Below are 23,862 nucleotides of genomic sequence, written 5' to 3' on the forward strand. Positions count from 1 at the left end.
ACTGTGACAATGTTGACTCCATAAACTTTTTAGGTACCACTGAAGTTTCCTCATATGCAGTCTTGCATATGGAATCAGTAAGATGCAGGATGCCATGAAGCCCAAAGCCTGCAGAATATGTCTTACAGATAACTGGGTTTTTGTTGCCATCAGTTTGAAGTATATAGTCAGTTGCCTTTGCTTGTCTGGCATGAGGTAAGCCATCTGGGCAGTTGTATTCAAGCTTGCACCCAGGAATGTTATCTTTTGAGAGGGTACCAGTTGTGATTTCTTTTTGTTTATTGTGTACCCTAGGCATGTTAGAAGCCTTTTTACAAATGCCAGGTGTTAAAGAAGAATGTCCTTGTTCTCTGCTTGAATGAGAAAGTCGTCCAAGTAAGGATATATTTGTATACTTCTTTGTCTGCAAAATGCAATTACTGGTGCCAGGCACTTTGTAAAGACCCTGGGCGCAGCAGGTAAGTCAAAGGGCAGTGCAGAGAATTGGTAATGCATTAAGCCAGCCTTGATTCTGAGGTATCTTCTGCACGATTGTCTTACTGGGACATGCAGGTATGCCTCTTTTAGGTCTAATGTCACCAGCCAGGCATTCTTGCCCAGCATGGGCAGAAGCTGCTGCAAAGTCAGCATTCTGAATTTTGGAATGTCCAGGTATGTGTTCAAAATCGATAAATCCAGTATTGGCCACCAGGCCTTGTCCTTTCTGGGTACCAAGAACAGTAGAGTAAAAACCTTGTCATTTTTCCTGTTCTGGTACTGGCTGAATGGCCCCCATATCCATGAGGGACGTAACCTGTTTCTGTGCCTCTGCCCATTGATTTTTTGGCAGATCTGGCCAACCATTTGCATTGGCAGAGTATGGAAATGGAATCTGTATCCCTGTGATACTATGTTTAACACCCACCTGTCCTGGGTTATTAACTGCCAATTCTGAGCAAAAAGTGCTAATTTTCCCCCTAAGGGTGCTGCCAAAAGAGAAGTGCTTGGTGTGGGCAGAGGGAAGTCATTGGGACTGTTTTCTGTAGGTTTGCGCTTTATCTCCTCCAGATTTGGAGGCAGAAGCACCCCATTGCTTTGACCTGTATGAATCTTGTACCTGGTATCTGGAACCCTTAGGGCATCTGAATTTGCCCCTTTGAGCTCTGTCTGACACCGGAAAGGACCAATTTTTTGTAGGCCAGTGTCGACTGAATCTTGGTGGCTGCACTTGTAAGAAGTCTTTTACAGTTTGCATAGACTTAGCTTTATCTTCCATTTTCTTTAAAACCTCTTCTGCCTTAATACCAGAGTATCATGCTGTAAAGGTGCATCCAGCAATTTAGCTTTAACATGATCCAGCAAATTTTGTTTCTTTAGCCAGGCAAGCCTCCTAATCACAGATCCAGTAACTGCGGCCCTACAGGAGGCCTCTAAGGAATCAAAACCACATTGCAAAGTATGCTTTCCAACCTGTTCAGCTGCGTGCAATAATTCCTGCAATTCTTTATTTTCTGCACATTCAGAAATCAACATAATTTTCTGTTTCAGCAATCCCATAACATTTTGTTGATACTTGAGCATATGACACTGATAGATTAAGGCCCTAATTTCCAAGGTTGCAGACTTATAAACCTTTTTTCCCCATATGTGCAGTGCCCTTGAATCTCTGTCAGAGGGGGTAGGAATTTTTGCTGTTGAGGCCTTAACTCCCTTTGGACCCTGTGAAATAGTTTCAGGATCAGCAGCAGGGTTTCTAAATAAAAATTTATGAGAGTCAGGGACCCTGTAATATCTGTCAGGCTTGCTGTTTTGACTCTGAAAACACATCATCCACAATGTCTAAAACAGGGTATGGCTAAAGGCCTATGCTGTGGGAGAAGGAAATCCCTGAGCCTCTTTTTTGATTCTGAGAAATCTTGACTCTCCCATTGAAAATGCTCCCTCAAAGTATGCAAGGTTTCTCCAAATGAATAATCCTCAGGAGGTGATGCAGATGGTATAGACTCCTCTGCATCAGAATCCTCATAGGGAGGTATAGATAATTCCTGATCAGAAGAAATAGAAACCTGATCTGAAGATTCATAATCAGTGTGTTGCCTAGGCCTCTTAGCTGGAGGGGGATGGGAACACCCCTGATCAAGGTAATAAGGTCTTCAGCCATTTTGATCATCTGTTTTTTAGGCATAGAGGCCTGTGCACGTGGCTCATGCATTGGCTTTTTAGTTTTAGAAGTTGCTTTTGTCTTTGGTTTTGCAGATGTCATCGGTTTAATATACAAATGTCGAGGCCTGAATACACCCTCAGAAGCCGGTGCCTACTCAGCGGTTCTGGACCCATCTGAGGGAGATACATCCGTGGGTCCAATACTTTGAGTATCTCACGGCATGCCAGACTCCACATGGGTGTCGGTAGGGGCCTGCGACTCAAAAGTAGCAGGTAACAGGGGCTGCAAAAGCACCTCACTGAGTACCTGCGAACTGGCGACTGGCTTAGGAGAAGCTTCGTCGTCAGTTTTGGACCCCGACTGTCTCTCTCTCTCTATTCTTTTCTTTGCATTTTTTATGTACTCCGGTAGTCGGATTGCTATCTGACAACATTTCTGGGTAGTTAAATCTGTTTCCAAAATACTTTGAGGCAAAAATATACCGACGCTTAATAGTGCGTTGGTTAAATCTAGCACAAAACCGACAGCCAGGCACGTTGTGATCAGGGCCTAGGCAAGGAATACAGTATAAATGGAAATCCTTATGAGGTATTTGCTTCCCACAAGTAATACAATTATTAACTTTTTCTGACATCGGTATGGAGCAAGAAAAAAGTTTCCCCAACGGGGTACTTAGCTTTAGTGAAGACTTCGGTTCTGAAACTCAAACTCGAATATTTCAGGAGTTGGCCGACCGGCACTTGCGAAATGCTTCTACTTTGGGTACTGCACGGCAATGGTGTCGGCTGCATGTTTTATACCCCTGACGACGTGACGTCATGGAAGAGGAGACAGCAACAGACGTAGGACCCAAGACTTTGGAATTCAGGCTGACTGAGGGCAACCTGCCAGCAGATTAATCAAATGTAATGACTGCAACAATGAAACAAGAAGAACATCCTCTTTTTCAATGCTATTCAAGATAGTGTGGGGGTCTATAGTGCCAAAAGCCATCAAAAGATCAAGAATGACCAAGATGAAACACAACCTTTGATCTTGGCCAAGAAGAAAATCACTAACAACCCAAAATTAAGGTTGCTGCAGTGTTGTGCTTAAATCTTAAATAGACTGACACAGATGAAGGATGTAGTGAGATGTTAAACAGGAAAACATCTGCGCACATACTACTATTTCAATAAAGTACTGACTAGGATAGTACCTCCGAAACTTGGGCAAAGGTGATAGAAATATCTGCTTCAAATCTTTCATGACCTTAACTTGGTCCTGTAAGGTCTTGAAAAGGTCAGCCACAGTAGCACCAAACAAATTCTTGTTATCAGAGTGAGCATCCAAAAGTTTTGCTTTGACATCATCTGGCAAGGCTTAAATGCGAAGCCAGGAATAGCACATCACAATTAAGCCAGAGGCAGCAGCCCTACAGGATGCATTAGCTGCATTTGATAAGAGTAATGGGCACCCTGAGAAGTGGAATTGAGCAAGGAGAGAGCTAAGGTCTTACTCTCAGAGTCAGGAATATCAGAGACAATCTTCTCAATCTGTGAAAGAAGAAACAGGATGTAACTTTTCATATAAGTCTGGTAATTGATTGGCACCTGAAGGCTAAAGTCGCAGAAGTGTATACCTTTTTACCAATCCTCTCCATGGCTCTAAATCTGAAGGAAGGAGCTTGGAAGAAGGCAACAGCCTAGAAGGCTTATCAGCAGATACAGAAATCACTGCAGGATCAGATGAATAGATTCCTCCTCCTCAGAGCCACAGTCTAAAGGAAAGGCAATTGACAGGATTAGGCTAAGGAGTTAGCCTCAGAGTCAGAATCCTCATCTGATGACTCCCGGTCCTAGTTCTCTTAGGGGTAGAGGACCAAGGAGGTGCAGGAACCGAAACCCACTGAGGAGGCTTCAATGCCACAAAGGCATTGAACAGGACTTTGGTGAAGTCCTGCCATTCCCTTTGTGGACCCCTGGGAGATGACATCACATGCTTAGTTTTTTGCCTTTTCTTTACTGGGATGTCTGCTCTGAAAAAACGTAGCAGTTCAGACCCATGCCTGGATTCAAGTAAAGTACCTGACACCTCTTCTCTAACAAGGAAGTGAGAAATCCCTTTAGCTCCCTCAGAAATAATAAGTTGTGGTTCCCCTCAACATCCACAATGGACGTCTTCAAGGTTTCCAAGGACGTGCAAGAAGCAGGTTTCATGCTGGCCTCTAAGAAGGTCACTGAAGAAGAAACTAATGGCAATGCCAGACTACCCTCTGGGTTCTCACTCACCTCAAGAGAAAGAGGCATCCAGTGGAGGATAGACAGCAGCAGGCTCAGGTCTAGACTTCTTGGCCCTCTTTGTGACTGGTGGCTGTACCTCGGGGTGATCAGGTTTTTGTCATGGTACACCTTGGGCCAAAAGCTTATGACATCAGTTCTCAAGGTAAATTGAAAGCAGACAAAGGCGGCTATGTATAGTGTTTGGTGCAAAAGCCTGACAGATGGAACACTGAATGTGGTTATGAGGTGCATCTACAGAATAGGCACCTATCATAGTGGTCTTTATGGGAAATTTCCCTCCCACGCTAACATTTCCCTTTCTTGGATGACATATAACCCACTGAACAATGTAAGAAATAGAAAAAAGAACCCCAACGGGGTACTCATCTGAAAGTTGTATGCTCAGTATAACTAGCAAAATGAAGGACATTCAGACTGAGGAAAGATAGTGGCATTCAGACTGGCAGCAATGAAGTTCTGAGTTGGGAGTGTACATACTTGCACCTTTATGACCTACTCTTGCACGGGGAGCATAAATCCGACATACAATGCTCCCTAGGTAATGAAGACTTTGGTATACTGCCCTAACATTGGACTATCCTGGCGAAGAGATCTCAGAGGTGAAGAATACTACAACAGTGATATGTAAGGACATCATTATTTGTCTTCCTTTATAAAAGAAAGGCTAGAGATAGGTAGTAGGTTCTTCAGGTGGTTACAGTCCAAAGTACTCCCATTGTAAGTTCAGTCTAATCAACTACTGATGGAAAAAATCCCTCTTTTAAGGGCTAAACAAGCCAGGAAATAACTGCTCCAGTGAATCAATGAGTGGTTTAAAATGCCTAGCTAAACCAGGATACAACCGCCAGTGGGTACCGATCAATGATGAAAACACATTCTCGGGAGTCACCATAAACAAACTTACCTGAAGAAAAGGGAGGGATAACAGCAGACAACATAGTGCAACACACCTTGTGTTGCATTATGAGGAAAAGATCACCTGGTCTTGGCAATCCTATCTACAAACAAGCATGCTGCATCTTCATACTGAGGAGAAGAAAAAACTACAAGTGGTAAGGTAGGTTGGCCTGCACTGTCTGAACACCATCTGAAAGACTGCAGTTAGATCAACTGTGGCAAATCTTTCAGTCAACAGACATCATGTCTCCTTATGTAAGGTTGGAACATTTCTTCTCCATCAGTCACAATTTGTTTTTTGTCAGCAGACTGCAAGCTGCACACCTGATTGATGCAAGCCACATGTTGGCTATGTATGAGCTCATCCAAATCCCATCACTGCACCCTCTTTCCACCTTAAGTGAGAGCTTTCTGAAAAACAAAAATAAGGCAGATGTGGCATTACATTATTAAACAAGTGATAAGGAGACTTGTATACTTGTTGATTTACAGGGAACTTTAAAACAAACTGCTTGTCTAAGACCACTCATCCCCTGGAGTATGAACAGAAGGTAATCCTGACCTATAATATTGGGTCCCCCTTGTTGTAGACCAACTGACACTGTAAGAACATATCTTTTTGTCTAATGTCAGGAGGACTCTACATGACAGGTCCTTGGATGAACCAAATCACAATCAATACCATCACTGTGAAAGGGGCCAGGGATCACATAAGGCCAGAACTCAGCAGACTCCTGCAGAAGTGACCCCAATTATGGACCATCTCCATAAATAAGGCCTGGTCCAGTGTCCAAGACACAAATGTCTACAACAGAGACAATGATAAAGAAAACACCATAAGCAGCCACTCTTCTCGTACAACAGTCTCCAACTGCAGCATTTACCAAGGAGTGACTAGTTAACTGATGGCAAAAAGAAGAGTCCGTTTACATTAAAGGAGTCTGATCATAAACATCTTCCCACCAGAGCACAGAGGTGAACAACTGGTCCATCTTCCGAAACTTGGACCTTTGCTCCAAATACTGCAAGTTCATATAGATTGTAAAGAGCACTTTACCATCTGGTTTCTACCATCACCAAGAAAACCAGAAGACTAATGGACTAGTTCAAGAACACCTCTGAAATTCCCCAGTTAACTTTTTGACTGACACTCCACAATTAACTTTTTCTTTTTAGTTATCAGTAAATCAAGATAAAGCTCTAGGCAAAAAAAGTAACCCAGCAGATACACTGGAATTGCCCACTTGTAAAATAGAAGCAAAAAGGCACTTAAACTGCCACTTTTTGTCTGCTTCAAACTAGGTATCTACCCAGAAAGGACACAGCTGAAATTAGGTCTCTAGATTGTTAGGAGTTATTAGAATCTAGTAGGGAAAAACAATTTGGCTATTTAGACACTTACCCTGCAATCTTTAGCCTGGGGTGGGTGGGTTCTAGCCCGCTACGCTCACTTCTCTCCCCTCCCTGCACCCTATTCTCATCCGCTCCAGTACATCTATATTTATTCTTAGCCCTAACCCCGCCCCTAATTACCACCAATTAGGCTACACCACTAGTCACCCCCTCCCCCTACATCCAACACAATCATGCTACTACCTAATATAATAACAATCATAACCTGAGTAGTTCTAGCTCACATTACATCCTACCAAGGCTCCACAGTCACATGCCCCAACAACTTCCACTGTACTCTCTCAACACCCTCCCTCAAACATTTACACTATAACTACACAACCCTTGCCACCAAAAACATCCTCACAATACACACAATCCATTACCAAACACCTAACACACTCAAAAATAAAATATCCCTAAGATACCATAAGCAAATTACTATGTATATAAAACATATCCTAAAAGCCCTCTATAAACTAGCCCTTGCTGGAGACATCCATCCAAACCCTGGTCCTCCCAAATCCAACCCAACCACAAACCCTAGTCCAAGCACCCCCCCCACACACACAACTCAAATCCTAGCCAAACAACAGACCTACTTATAATGTCCCTAAACATCAGAAGCATATGCAATAAAATCCAAGAACTACACACCAGCATAAGCATATATTCCCCAGATATTCTCTTCCTAACTGAAACCTAGATCAAACCTCACATCAAAAGTGAGAAAATACTTCCACCTGAACACAACATCCTTCGTATAGACAGATTGTCCAAAAAAGGAGGTAGTGTAGCATCGATATTTAAACACCACTTCAATATTCAACTCCTGAACTCATCTGCCCCTCACCACAACAATGAAGAAATCCTTTATGCCAATCTCAAACTAAACCCATACAAAACAATCAATATCATAGGATGATATTTCCCATCAGGACAAAACATTACACCCCTAGAAAATCTCCTGACCTGGGCTATTCTATCTCTACCCCAGGAAACCATAATTCTCGGCGACTTTAACACCAACTGGCTATCCTGTAATAACAATCTCCCAACCATTCATCTTAATCTCCACGGGTTCACTCAACTCATCCAATCCCCTACCTGAATCAACAAAAACCCTACCAATCATACCTTACTTGACTAGATCCTACTCAACAAAGCCCCTCACTCTTACCTAACAGGCTGCTTACCTGACAGTCTTAGTGACCACTCCCCCACTTTCCTAATTCGACACACAAACAGTCTGAAGCCCATTATCCACAGGCAAATACGGAACAAGTCCAACCTCAACCCCAACTCCTTCATCTCCTCCCTGCTAAAAATTAACTGGTCACCACTAAAATACCTCAACCTAGATGAGGCTGTCCACTTCTTCAACAGTACCTTTTCTCTCCATCCTAAACACCCATGTTCCTGTAAGAAATGCCAAAATCAGATCCAGGCATGCCCCATGGTTACAAAAAACCACCAGAACCCTAATGAAATCAGGAGATAAGGCCTGGGAGAACTGGTGACTAACAAACAATAACTCAGATAGGCAATCATTCCTTTAACTGTGCAATAAAGCCAAAAAGTATATAAAATTAGACAAATCCCTCTACTATAAATCCACCCTAAACTCTACCAACCACAACCGTAAGCAATTCTGGTCCACTATTAACACTATCCTTCACCCAGGGAAGGTTGATATCTCCCAGCCATCCACCCCCCCTCCTCCAGCAGTATTGCTGAATCCTTCAACAAACACGTCACTGAAACTATAACATCTCTAAACAAACAGCACTTCCCTACAACATCCCCCCCAACTCCTAACCCTAAACCCCCCACTCCTCTTTTCTTCATCTCAGTACCTACCTCCAACATAAAAAGACTATAGTCAAAACGTAAAACCACCAAACTCGCAGCTGATAACCTCCCCTCTGAATACTTGAAAATTGCAGCTGATACACTAGCCTACCCAATTTCAATTCTAATCAACCGTTCCATAACAGAAGGCTATGTTCCCTCGATATGGAAAATATCCCACATCATTCTCCTCCACTGACCTCTCCAATTACCACCCTATTGCTATTCTCTCCCCTCTCTCCAAGATACTTGAAAAATGTATCAACACCCAGGTCTCCAACTACCTCCTAGCTAATAATCTCCTCTCCAAAACCCAACATGGTTTCAGGCCATATCACAGCACTACCTCCACTCTGCTCTCCTTCACCAACACTATACTTCATCACAGAAACAATGGCCTCTTCTCTACTGCCGTATTTCTAGATCTCTCAAAGGCCTTTGACATGGTATCTCATGAGCTACTACTCTCTACTCTCCCCAACCCCTCCTTCTCACAATCAGACTGCAACTGGCTCCATAGCTATCTACACGGATGCCAGCAATCAGTAATCTGGGATGATAACCTTGTCACCTCACCTCCCAGTTACTATCAGAGTTCCCCAAGGGTCTATCCTTGGCCCTCTGCTATTCTCACTTTTCACTAACAACCTACATACTGCCACCACACAAGAATCTCGTATACAGTACACAGATGACTCCAGTCTCATCTGCTCTGCCCCCACTCTACCAGAACTACAACAAATCACACATGAATCATTCTCTTCTGTAGAAAGCTGGCTATCCAATGCTCAGCTCCTACTCAACCCAAGTAAGACAAAACTTCTCCTGTTCCAAACGTCCAAAGCCACCCAAAACACCCCCCACTTCAACATTCTCACCAAAGACAATACCATAATCTCTCCATCAGAACACACAAAATTACTCGGTGTGGAAATCGACAAGAAACTTAGATTTAACACCCACATATCTCTCACAATAAAAAAAATTCACAAGAAACTTGGTGCATTATATTGAAGCCGCCAATTCCTAACCACGGTGGCTAGAATCTCCATAGCCTATTCCCAGCTAATCTCCACCCTACTCTATGCATCCCCGATACTTACCAACCTTAGACAGACAGACCTACACAAGCTGGATACTTGTTACAACAAAACTGCTAAATTTGCCACTGGAACCTCCTACCGCAGCCATCACTGTATCTCCCTTAAAGAACTAAACTGGCTAGAATTCCCACAACTCCTTCACTTTAATCAACTCATCCTCACTCAAACTTATTAACCACCCCCTTAACATCCCATTCCTTCAAACCCTTCTCCAACCCTATCATTCCACTAGGCCCCCTAAGATCAAGCAACAAAAATCAACTCACTGTTATCAAACCCAAAAACTCAGCAGGAGAAGCCATATTTTCATGTACCATATCTAAACTTTGGAACAATCTTCCACCCTCTATAACTACTCTACCTTCCAGCAGCCTTTTCAAGACTGCCCTCAAATTCCACTTAAATTTGCACTGGCTTTTATCCTTGTTCTAATCCAGACTAGCACCCCCACCCTTACCCCCCACCTAAACTCTTAACCCAACTATACTACCGCCACTACTAACCAGTCAGAAATAGCTAGTTGTCTTTACATACTTTAACATCAGTCTGACAACTTTGTTACTAATATTATAAACGAAAAGAAACTATCTTAACTTGCAACATTTACTGTATATACTGTTGATAATCAATATCATGTTATTGTATTAAAGCCAACAACCTGTAATGCTGTTTACTATTGCTGCAACTTTGTATCTCTATTTATCATGTACATGATGTGGAGCTTTTCTCCCCGGGCATCTACTGAAAAAGGACCTGCGTCCAGTCAGAATTTCCCGGTAAATAAATAAATAAATCCCATATGAGAGGTTGTGTGGACTAATCCCAAAGACCATGGTATCCTTGTGAAACACAGCACATGGTTCTCTGAATGGAGGCTTAAAGTACTGAACTGTGCTACAAATGGAAGAGCATTTTCTAAGAAATAAACTTAAATGCCTCCAAACTAACAAGTTCAAACAGGGACAAACATGTCTGTCTACCATGAAGTGGAGGTCTGACTTAGAGGATAAGATCATCAAGCAGATTCATTACTTCTTTAAGGGATTGTTTAACTAGCTTATGCTGGACTGCAATCCTGTCTTTCCCAGAAGGTCATCTTGCACAAAACTACAGAAAATGAAACTGAAAACAATACCCAGTACTCATGTCTTTCCTTCCTATCTGCCTCCCCTTCTTGTCTAGATATGTCCTTCTGACAGTGGCTTCCATAGTCTTTTGCTCACCTGTTTCTTCTCTGCTGTTTTTTCTTTGATTGTAGAACAAATAAGGATGTAGTGCACCCCTAAAACAAAACCAGCTGAAAAGCACTGCATGCCAAAGAGATGGCATGCACCTGTTTCTCAGACCCTCCCCTAAATAAGAACACTTACTGCATGTGACTCCTCAGAGCACATGATGCTCTTCTGAACAGCTGATCACTACTAGAAACTGGTTAGCAGTTCCTTGGAGCATCTTCTCCTGGGTACCACAGTAAGCAGCCGAATCCTTTTCTCTTTCCCTCTGTCCGAATTCACACCTTCTCTGTTAGTCTTTCCTTTGATTCTCCCTTAAACATATTACAGGCTCTCCATATACCTTCATGCTTCTCCTCACGTCTTCTACTGTAAGCTTTTCTGTGCTGGAAGTATTCCAAACTTCAAATCCCCCCAAAAAAATAAATAAATCACTGGGCAAACCTGTGCACCACTCTGCTGTGTTCCACTTCACTCCGCTACACCATCTCAAATATCTGAGGCATCAGTGAACTTATACTGTCTAACATCTCTTACACAATCACATGGTCACACTCCAAAGAGTACAATTTCCGTAACATTTTACTTCACTTGCCCATAAACTCACTTCTCCTAACATTGTCCTCTGGCAAATCTGAACTCTTTGGATACCCCCATCAAATCCTAGCAAATCTGAACTCTTTGTGTACCTCCACCAAAAACACCAATAGCACCTCGCCCCTAGTTTCTTTTAACACTAACTGCTCCTCCTCACTGTACCTTTCCTAGCTAAGTTTAACATCCGTTTCCCCCACTCCAACTTTACAGCTGTTGGTAGCAGCAACAGCACCTAAGTGAGCAGGTATGCAATAGTACTTATAGCAAATCTTGTTTGCAGCAAGGATTCCTCTGTACCAGGTCTCACTACACTCTCTCCATCTTACATCTCCAAGCACTACCAAAAGCTCAACTCCACTGCAGCCTTCTCAGGCAACAAATGTCATAATTAGTAGGTGCTATTGTAAAGGGCAAAGCATGGAGCTGTCCTGGTATTCCTAAAATAAGCAAAAAAGTACATGTACCCGTTTCATGAGTGGCATCTATAATGAGGAAGAACTACTGAGAAATAGGTATTTGGGACTTGCTAAAAAAATTTATTGTTAATAAAGGTTAACACTATATGTCTCTAAAGATATGTCTCATCAAAAACATGCATGTCTCGCGATGAATGTTATACTTCATTAAATAAAAATGGAATGAGAATAATGTCTTTTTACCTTTCCATTTACTCAAATTTCCCTTTATAAATGTAAGGGCTATCACACCACCTTGGAATAATACCACTTAACATGGCAAGGACGAAGCATATCAGTGACATCTGAGCAAAATGAATAAAGTCACTTATGACAGTGACAACCAAACATACTTCTACTGTTCAAGTTACAAACAATGAGATACACTAGATGTTATTAGCAGAGTTTCTTACCATCTGTAAGCTGATCTGCAGATTGCTTGGAAACCAGATTAGTTAATGACTCTACAACCGTGTTTCTTTTTCTGAATCTAGACAAAAATATAAACAAAATGCTTAAGGAACTTCACCTAGACAGTTTTCTTAGGATCACATACTTCAAAGATATTCAGAAAAAAACATGTTGCACACTCACATGGTGACGGCATTTGCAGGAATGTTCACAGGATACAGGAAAATCATGCAACTGACAAAATGTTTTTGCACTATTAGAATGCAATAATCCTTACAAAAATGTGCCTGCAGACACCTGTCTGCAGTGAACATATAATCTCTTGTCTCTATGCCTTATTGTTAAAATACTGTGTTGCTGTATGAAAACATTTGTACAACATATAAGCCACAACAAAAGAATGATAACTCCAACAGCTAGACAATGTGCATGATGATGCTCTGAGCCTTTGCTGTAAACATATTGTGTATATATATTGCTTTCTTTACATGGTAATATACAATTACAAACTAAACTTCCATTGTTACTACAATGATACAAGTGATGTATCACTATACCACTACATGGAAAATCTCCCATGTCATATCTCTTCATAAAGGGGGCAGCTCCACCGAACTGTCAAACTTTAGGCCCATCTTGTCACCACTAGCTAAAATGATGGAGAAGTGTGTACATATACAGCTCATGCAGTACCTCACACAGAGCAAGGTATTGTTCAAGTCTCAGCATGGCTTTAGGCCAAATCACAGCACTACATCAGCCCTCCTCTCTTTCACTAACGTTATAAACCACAACCGTAACAATAACAAACTATCTTCCGGACTCCTTCTAGAGCTTTCCAAGGCCTTTGACATGGTTGACCACAAAATGCTAATGAACACATTGAAGGCCTTCACCTTAACCAATCAATCGCTTCAGCGGTTTGAATCTTACCTGCAGGGCAGGCAAAAGGCAGTCCTATGGCAGGAAAAGCTATCATCATGCCTCCCCATCAAACTGGGAGCCCCCCAGGGCTCTATATTAGGACCCCTCCTCTTCTCTATCTTTATAAGCAACCTTCATACAGTCATCCCAGATGCTACCTACATTCAATACGTGGATGACTCCACTTTGATTTGTTCTGCCACCTCCCCAGCTAACCTTTCCATGTTAACCCAAAATACCTTCAACTCAGTGGAAATATGGCTTTCAAACCAACATCTGATCCTTAACCCCAACAAAACTATGCTGCTTCTCTTCGCTCCTACGCATAGGACCACCCCACCACTCTTCAACATAACAGCAAATAATGGCACTATTATCTCCCCGGAAGCCCAAGCTTAACTACTGGGTGTCATAGTTGATAACCTCAGGTTTGACATGCACATCAATCAAACTATAAAAACTATCAATAAAAAACTCGACTCCCTTTATAGGATCAAATCCTTCCTCACTCCACCTGCTCAAACTGCAATTGTCCACACCCATCTACTATCTACCCTTCTTTATGCCTTTCCTCTTTTCTCCAACTTGAACAAAACAGATCTTAATAAATTATCATCAAGCTACAACCACATCGCCAGATTTGTTACTGGCACACCCTACCGAATCCACCACTGTCACAACCTAAATCTCCTAGGATAGCTGGAACTACCTTACCTTCTGCAGTTCAGTCAGCTCATAGTAGCCCATAAAGTCCTCTACCAGCTGGAAAATACACCTGCTCTAAAAAACATGATCAGCCCCTATAGTAACAACTTCCCACTCTGCTAATCCACCAAACTCCTAGTTCAAAAGGTCAAATCCAACCACTCTGATGGTGACTCACTCTTTGCCAACTCTGTTGGAAACACACAGAACTCACTACTGGCTGACCTGACTCTAGAGCCTTCATTAACTTTATTCAAAAACAAACTTAAGAATTACCTCAAATCGCACTGGTTATTGTCCCTGTTCTAACCCTGACTAGTATCCTCTCTATTTCTTGGTTGCCTCTAATCTACAAATGTTTCTTTACTATCTACCTTCTCTATATCAGGAAGGGTACATTGTATAAACTGCTACTCAATGTGTCTGAATCCTGAATGTAATATGCTGATACTACCTGTAAATAAATACATGTATTGCTCATGCCTGTAACCTGTATGTAACTACCATGTACTAAAAGTTTTATAATTGTATGTGTATATGTACCTTGGAGCTTTTCTCCCTGGGCCTCCACTGAAAATGGACATATATCCAGTCAGACTATCCCAGTTAACAAATGTAAAATAAATAAATAAATGTATTATGTGCCATTCCCATATTCTGAGTTTCAAGCCTGTGTACTGGTGAGTTCATCCCATGCCTTCCCCTCTTCTCCCTAAATGTTCTAAGGCTGTATGGCACAAATTATCCAACAGAAATAAGCAAAATAAAATAAATAAATAAAACACATATCTACATACAGCTAGAAAGCACAACAAGATTTACCACTGTGTGTAATCAACTTCAGTAAATCCAGTTCTGAGAGAGCAGCACACAGCAGCATAGATAAAGAGAATTCCAGTAATTCTGGACAAGATTCCAGTAATTCTGGACAAGGTTTTCATGTAGTAAAGGTGAAATTAATATTTCCGGTTCAGAGTGCATGTGACATGAGGACTAATATGGACTGAAACAAAACTGAGAAAACAGCTCAAAATCTGATCATGGGATGTTGGTGATCCTGGTGTGCAGAACCTTCCATATGAAACATGGGCTGTACTTGAACCTGTTTCTTCCCCAGAAAGAAGATGAATCATAACGCTAGCCAGTTTCACAAGCTGGATGGTTTAACAATGTCAGTAAGCAATAAAAATATCTCTGTTGATGGCTGCTGACATTATTAAACCATCCAAGTTGTTGTGAAGCTGTCTAACATTATGATCCAAAGCGAGGAAGAACATGCGGGGTCCCTGACAGATACTGCCAATCAACATTGGGCTGCCTTGATACACTTACCAGTTAGACACAGACACTGCAGACAAAAATAAAGATTTGAAAAAACAGTTACCAAAGTAACTGCCAACTCTTTGTGGTACCTCAGGCAGGTAAGAAAGATTATGTTAATTAATGGAGACTTGAATCATCTGTTGTTGATGGAACATATCTGACTGCACAGTGGATGGATGTTTACAATGATAGTGTGAGTTAGCAAACTAGTTAAAAGTATCCTCTCTCCGTACTAATGCATTGCACAGCAGCTCTGAAAAATGCCCCTTCGACTTCCAGACAGATGTGTAATAGGTAGGCCTATTTAAATAAGCTTTCCCACAGCAGTACAGTTCTAACCTATCTTTTCTGTGGGTCCCTGGCTTCAGAAAATTCCTGAGCAGTGAACATAATAGCTTATATGCATTTAAAATCTACATTCTGCCAAAAAGCATTGTAGAATCTGCTTCCTATCCATGTGCACTCTCAACAGGTACATATGGTTATCTAAGTATATGCAAGGGGAAATGCTATGTAAAATATGGTTGGGTTCTATATTTATACTGCTTAAGTGACAAAAAATAACATCTGAAGTATCAGATTTTTAAACAAAATATTTACATGCAATAAAAAGAAGAGTCAAAGGAGCTCAGTATTATGTCTCATATGGTCAAATTCAGTTTTGGGAGATCTACTAAAACCAGCTAACATTCTTCCTTTGATTGATGTGGCATGAGGAAGTCAAAGATATCATTGAAAGGATCCATCTGTGGCACGGAGTCTCTGCAGTAAAAGTAAACTCTGTCATCAGTTTTGAAGTCATCAGGAGACTGTAATCCACATAACGGGTCAGATAAATGGTGTCAAGAAGACCAGTAAGGATATTATAACTAAAGCCAAGTACACCTTGAGACGGGTCAAACAGTATAACTCTCCACCATGTCCAATTAACTATAGGCAAAATATTCTACCACATCACTGCTAGCTTTAGGTCCCCCACCTAGAACTAAGAAAAGCACACCACCTACCTGGACTTACTGGAGTCATTCACCATACAGTCTAACACCTTAGTCATGGGAGATTTCAACTATCCTGCTATCGACTGGCGACATACATGAGCACAAACATGCTTGCCCAGAAGTTTTTGGTCTTTGTCAATACAAATGCTATGGAACAGATAGTCTACATCCCCACAAGGGAGTGGGACTCAAATGTCTTAGACATAGTAATCACCAACATGGGGAGGGGGGGGGTCAATGCACTCTCCCCTGTGTGATGACCTCCTTGGTAAGGTCGGACCATAAATCAGTCTCATTCAAACTGACTATTGAACCTGCCGCCACCACACGAGCAAAAAAACTAAACTTTTCCAAAGCAAACGATGGCCTACTAAGCAATGATGTAAAAAGTTTTATACCCCCCGCAACAATAATCACTCCTATGCAGTGGTGTACAAAAATGCCCTGTACAAACACTTAAGCAACTGTATAGACTCAGCTGTACCTGACCAGATTAAAACCAGGTCCTCCCCAAAAAAACACCCTGGTGGACTTCAAGTATAAACAGGCTATATAACAAAAGGAAGAAACTGATGTCTAAGAACAAGACGGAAGTGACTCAGCAGAGAAATAATTCCCCTCCTCAGCTTGAACAAGCAAATCAGAAATCTTGTAAAGTCCTCTAAAGTTAATTACAAAGCTAAAATAGCATCCCTAGCTAAGGATAATCATAAGGTATTCTTTAACTATGTCTGAAATCTAAAAGGGAATGCCCAGTTATGTACCGAACTGGTCATAGATGTAACCACTCATTACTATACCGGAGGAAATTGCCAACCTGCTAGTTGACACATTTGGCACAAACTTCACCCCCTGCCCTAACAGCCATACCCCAAAGCATACCAGACACCAGTCCTTTGCCTAGTATCTCTAGAGATCAGGTCATATCAGCACTCTCCAAGGCCAAAAACATGGCCTCAATGGGACCAGACAACATCCCAAGTTGTTTATTCGGCAATCTAAAACAGGACTGAGGGGACCTACTTGGCGTTCTCTTTAACCATAGCCTGAGAAGTGGATTTGTTCCAGCAGAGTGGAGAACAGCAACAGTAATCCCATTGTTGACCCTGGGAACTATAGACCCATAAGTCTAACCAGCCTCATCTGCAAGGCCATGGAAATAATCATATTGGATCTCATCAACAAGGATATAGGCGACCTTCAAACTCTAGACCCAACCCAGTTTGGCTTCATTAAGGGTAGATCATGCTTATTAAACCTAAAAGACTTCTTTGAGAAAGTCAACAAAGACCTGGATGAAAGTAAGACAGTGCATACTTCCTATCTTGACTTAGTCAAGGCTTTTTTGACACAATCCTCCACTCGAGTATCATTGAGAAACTCTCCCAACTGGGGATTAACCCTTAAGTCACTAGATAGGCAGTCAGTTGGCTCACCGACAGAACACATACTGTCAAAATTAGTGACTCCACCTCTACCAATAGACCTATCACCAATGGCACGTGATCCCTGTGCACTGGCCCAGCAATCAGGGAGCCTCAATCTTCACCAGTGAGGGGCATCCACATTGGGAAGGATAACAAATACACACACAGTAAAGAACAAGTTCCCTTGAGAGCACACAGAGATCACAGTCAGTCTGGGCCTGGTTTCTCCCTCTTTCTCCAGATCCTCAACAAGACTCCCTACAGGATCCAGATCTCAGCCTAGTGGTCAAGCTAAAACCACCAGCAGAGTGCAATGTGGTTACATTTTTGCAGTTCAACACCCAATACAGTCTTTTCACATTTAAGAGAACAAGCCTGTGGCTTATATTAATATTTACAAATGACAGAATTATCTACAAAATTCTATCTAACTAGGCTGGCAGCCTTCACATATCTTCACAGCATACCACAAGGATTTGTGCTGGGCCCCCTACTGTTTGGAATCTATTTCTCAGAAGTCCAGGCTAAAGTAGATGGCATTTAGCTTAACAAGTTAAATGATGATTGCAAATTGAGTACAATTATCGAGTCTCTCAATGATGTTAACATTTTACAGGAGGCCCTAACACAGAGAAATGACTGGTGCCAAGGCCACGGTCTGAAACTAAATGCAAAAAGGTGTATTAATATCCCCTTTACCAAAGCAGAATTCCCTGCCAATAACAATATTGATAGCACCCCTGATAAGTTAAAGCCCAGTGGTGCGAGATCTGGGAAAACAGGTAGATAGGAATCTCAATCGGAACTTACATCATGAAGTTTCCACAGTGGTAAGGAAAGCCTTCTACTTTGTGCATCTCATAAGTATGGGCATCACATCCAGGTCAAAGGATGTTATAACTTCACTGTACTTGACCCTCAGACCATTAATAGAGTACAATGCTCCCTTCTGCATGTACCTCATCAGACACATGCAGCAGCTGGAGACACCACAGAGGTTTCCTCATCAAAGCAATAAAGGGACTTAAAACCATGATTTATGCAGATAGACTGAAAGCCCTGTCACTGTACTCTGTGTCATACAGGTTGCTGAGCAGCGACTTGTATGGCCTATAGGGCAGTCTCTGACCCTGCCCCAATGGATGTGCTGTACATCCGCAAGTTAAATGGCACAAGAGAGTCACTCACTCTGGGGATCTTAATCTAGCCTGTGACATTTGTAAAACATGCTGGTGGGATAAATACATCTCACAGAGATTTTAGTGACTCTGGAATAAATTTCTGATTCATGTGAAGCACAGATCGTCAGTGACCATATAGGACAAATGGATGGCAGATCACAAATTCACTCTAGGGGTGGCATCCATGTCCCTCATGGACAGGGCTAGTTGGTGTTTATCACTCGCTCTGTGGATTCCATCCATCTAACCAAGGACAATTGAGGCAACTTAGGATTAACATGGCTATGCTTGTAAGGACTCTAAGGCCGCTAGCCTAGTAACTTCCTATGAACTACTGAATTAGTAAAAAGGAGGAGTGAAATGCATTTTTTCTTTTTTACCTAAATTCCTTTTATTTTTGAAATACTCATGACATGAAGAACACTGGCAATGAAAGGTCAACATAATAGTTAAGATAAGCAAGGAAGTACACAGGTAAAGTTACAGTATTTATGTATCAATTATGCATTTTAATGGCCACCTTAGCTATATGGGTTCTATCTTGCATAGGATATAATAACTTTTTACATGCCCAAATCACCAGCCAGCTTGAGATGACCTGACTAAAAAGGTCAGATTTGGGCTCCAACCCCTTCAGAAATTTCATAACACCTGAGAGAGACAGGCTAAGCCCAGAGAGGACATTGCTAGGAAAAGAAAAAAATTCATGTCCACACCCTGGCATAAACTCACATAAAAGCAAAGGGGAATGGAGTGAGGGAGTGGCTGTACTGATCATTTGAACATCTACTGTTATGGTAAGTTTACTTATGCAACTGTACTATGTTCATCATTTTGATCATTGCTGCAGTAGCCTTGGCTACATAGGTAGAATACGGGAGTGTATGTAGTATATAGGAGATGGAATGGTAATGATCTAGGAGCCCCTACAGAATGGTCCTATCAAAGCCAGATCTAACCCTAGAAAAGGAACCAAGCTTGTAGTGCTTTGTAAAAGTATGTACAAAGGACCAAGTCTCTGCTTACAGAATACTTTTATAGTCCAACTCTTTCCAAAAAGCCATAGAGGAATGGAATGACCTGGTAGAGTGAGCCTTGACCTTGCCTGAAATAATTTTGCTGTGGTGGTAATAACAAAAGGTAACAACCACTTGGAAATAGCCTGCCTTGATTCTGGTTGTCTCTTCTTCTTACGTTCACAAGAAATGAGCAACTGATCAGACGTTCTAAAAGATTTTGTTCTATCAAGATAGTACTTGAGTTGTCAACGGATATCCAAGGTATGAAGTATCCTTTGTCCCTAATTTTTAGATTCTGGAAAGAAAACAGCAAGATGGATAGATTGGCTTATGGCAACTTGGATACCACTTTAGGTATAAAAGAAGGATCAATCTGAAAAGACACACCACCTCTGTGAAAGATGAGATAAGGTTGGCCCACTATAAGAGTTTGTAACTCACACACTCTTCTTGCAGAGGTCAGAACAAACTTAAAATCTCAAGCAGGAAAGTGCAGTTGTCTAAAATCTTACCATAATGGTAGATGTCCTTCTCTTCACTGTTGCAGCATTCTTTACAATAGAGATCCCCTGCCAAGGGCAGCCTGATGTCTGGCCAGCATACCAAAGTCTTAAGTTACTAAGAGTACACTATACATCACACATATGCTCCTGCATATATCATAGGGCATAAAAGTAATGTCTGGATGTACCAACCTCAGAACTAAGAGCCCCATTAGGAATGCCAGTCTAAGGATTAGAGAGGTAACATTCACATCCAGAAGGGAAAAGAACCAGGGGGAGGAGGGAGGGGGTGAATATTGCAACAGTGAAGAGAAGGACATCTACCGTTACGGTAAGATTTTACACAACTGTGCTATGTCCTTCCATTTCACTGTTGCTGTATTCATTGCACTAGGGATAGTGTAAAATCTCATGAGGAAGAGAGGGAGGAGGCGTGACCAACAGAGCCCTCTAGAAAACCATGAAGGCTGGCCCTAACAAAACCAGCTCTAGCCCTGGACATCAAATCCAACTTATAGTGCTTGGTAAAAGTATGCAGAGAAGTCCAGGTAGCTGCCTCAAGAATAGAGGTAGTATCTAAACTCTTGATAAAAGCACCAGAAGAAGCCACAGCCTTAACTGAAGAAGGAAGGCTCTTGCAATGAAAAGTATAACAAAAAGAAATGGCTTTATATATCCAAGAAGAAATAGGTTGCATGGAAACAGCTAATCACAAAAATCTAGGATTTGTATTGACAAAATCCAGGAATCTCTGTGCTTGTTCACTAGTGGTAGTGTAGGTTTCCCAGTCTATAATTGGATAGTGTAGATCAACTAGGAAAATAGTGTTGAGTTTTTAACCTGAGTGATTCTAGTCCCTGTAGATAGGCATAGTGACTTGCTTTGGTCATATATAGGGAGTTCTATAGCTAGCTAAAATATGGTATGGACATCTATGATGGTTATTTGGACATGAAGTAGCTCTAGTGCATCATGCTGTTTAGCAGCCTTGGTGATGCTCTCTTCTGCATGTAGACTGATAAACCTCCACCTTTTTTCCCCTCTTATGCAGTAGCCAGTCTAAATGTGTGGAAGGCATTATAGCCCTGCACAGCCATTGTGCTGACCTCTATTTTAAACCATGTCTCAGTCACTACACAGATGTCGCCTTCCTGGGTGAGAAGGGCTTGTAAGGAGTGGGATTTCTTGTTCAGGATCCTAGCACTGATCAGTAACACCTTCATATTTTCCTTTGATACTTTATTTTTGTTGGTAGGTTTATCAGGCTGACATTGCCTAAAAAAAGGCACTATGGGGGTGCTCAATGTCTTTGCCAATAACCAAAAACTTGTGTAGGCCATTCTTAGCGAAGCAGTGTGGTCTGTCGATCATATCCTTCCAGGCTGACAAATATTGGACCCCCTTTGAACGACACCAAAACTAAGCCAATTACTGAAGTCAATTATTTTTTCTCATATTGTAGCATTATCCTTGGAGAAGGTAGAATGCCGCTCAATGGGAGGCTCATACCTGCCTGAGACACAGTCTGACAGCTCAGTTATGTCTCCCTTTATATATTCCAGGGAGGTACAGCTCAAGTCACGGACACAGGCATGAAATATGACAGTCATACTGGTACTTGTTGCCCAATGACTCGAGTGCATGTGTGTTCTGACAGATCCTGGCCCCAGACAAGCAACTAACTGTCACTCTTTCCTTGCTCAGCCTGGTAACATGCACATCTGTGTCTTACAATGGAGTCACTTATAACAAGAATATTTGGTTGGCGTGATGCCTGTCTTTATGGGCTTAGCATCTGTGACACTTGGACTCGTTGTGCTATATGAGGAAGAATGCTTAATATGTGGAGTGAGTTTTGTGCCTGTGTCATACTTTGGAGGTTAATCTTTAGAACCTCAGCGTATGATGGATTTTGTGTATTGCGATGGCTTTAAGGAGGTGTGATGTGTGGTGTACTGTTGATGCTTTTGGTGTTTGAGTTTACTCAGCGTGAGACTTTTTCTCTTCAAGGATATTATATATGTAAATCCCTCACACACTGTGCTATGCTGTTTCAGTAATAGATGATCAGACACCATGAGACAATTTTTCCACTGCCTCAAGAAACCTAACTCAGTCAGGCGGGCTAGAGACATTTTGGAGAAGCGCTGGTGCATGATACCAACCAAAATTTCTCGGTGGTAGGGGTAACTATAAATGCTTGTTATAGTTAATAACAATAATAATAAATAATATACCTTGAATAATGTTTGAGTAGATTTGCCACTGAGGATTTAAATTTCAGTACAAAACAACTAACCTGGAAACTTTCTTCTGCCACCAGTATATAGTACAGTAAACTATAGTAAAAAACACTAATTTGACACTAAAATCAATATTTAAAAAAAATATTAATACTTATTAAAAAAAATAGGCATTTTAATTTTTAAAATCTTTATTTTCCACATTTGTGGAGATCATGCTTATCCCTGGTAACCTACAGAATGGTCTGGTGGTTGTTAGATTGGTTGTGCTATTCCTGGCATTTGACATTCATCTGCTTTACCAGGAGGCAAAATTTAAAATGCTTGCCCCAAAAGAGACATTAAAGACATTCCTAACCCAGCTGGTAAAATAGATGTCTCCTGGGTATATAATACTGTACAATAATCTGCTTTTAAAGGACTTGCTCACTTGGATCTTGGTGATGGGGTAATTTCTTGGACAGGTATTATGATGCTTTGAAATCTGTCTAAGGGTTTAACAAATTATCTATGCTCTTGGAGATTTTAAGTAATTCCACTTTTGAGTCCACGAATTTAAAAACTCAAGAAAAGACCACAATGAGCAGTGTGGTGCTATAGTACCACATGGAACTTGATTTCACCCTCGCTTCTAAAGTGGGTACATGCATGTTCATCCAAACATGGGTACATGCATGCTCATCCAAACAAAGTGCAGCTCTTTTATTCCAGAATATACTGGTGCCATCCATAGTCATCTAGAAATAATTTAAAAAGTTGCTGCATATTCACAAGCCAAAGAAGCTGACTCTTGACCTGTGGTGCTAAGATACAGCAGTGCAAAAGTAAGAAACCTCACCCCTCCACTCTGAATGGGCAAATCTGTCCTCTCAGTTTCACTCCTTTTGGCCTTGACTCAGATGCTGGGTCATTTGTGGCCTAGGTCAAGTGCACACCCTACATGAAATATTTTGGGAAGCTGAGTTGCTGGTAAGACTCCCAACTTTTCCTAAAATATCTTTTTATTTCTATTTAATATGTCAAAGTAATCTGGAAGACTCTGAAATAAAAGGCTTTAAGCAATTTGTATTCTGGTGTTAGACACAGACACAGTATCAATTCAGTGTTATGCTCGGGTTGTCTCTTTTTTTTGTAGCTGCTTAGCTACATGGTCAGTGGTCATTACAACCCTGGAAG

At 41.5% G+C, this 23,862-nt stretch overlaps 1 protein-coding gene across 2 annotated transcripts in view; it reads right to left on the minus strand.

Annotated features, from left to right (window-relative positions):
• The window catches only part of TTC39B (tetratricopeptide repeat domain 39B), a 1,202,733-nt gene that overhangs the window by 481,834 nt on the left and 697,037 nt on the right, over positions 1 to 23,862 (minus strand). For both annotated transcript variants that reach the window (XM_044077204.1, XM_044077205.1), the window contains one exon: positions 12,366 to 12,442. In XM_044077204.1, coding sequence (XP_043933139.1) covers positions 12,366 to 12,442 — 77 coding nt within the window. The remainder of the gene's footprint in view (positions 1 to 12,365; positions 12,443 to 23,862) is intronic.

The sequence above is a fragment of the Protopterus annectens genome, chromosome 7.part0 (genome assembly GCF_019279795.1).
Source record: "Protopterus annectens isolate FY-2018-M chromosome 7.part0, PAN1.0, whole genome shotgun sequence".
Lineage (NCBI taxonomy): Eukaryota > Metazoa > Chordata > Ceratodontiformes > Protopteridae > Protopterus > Protopterus annectens.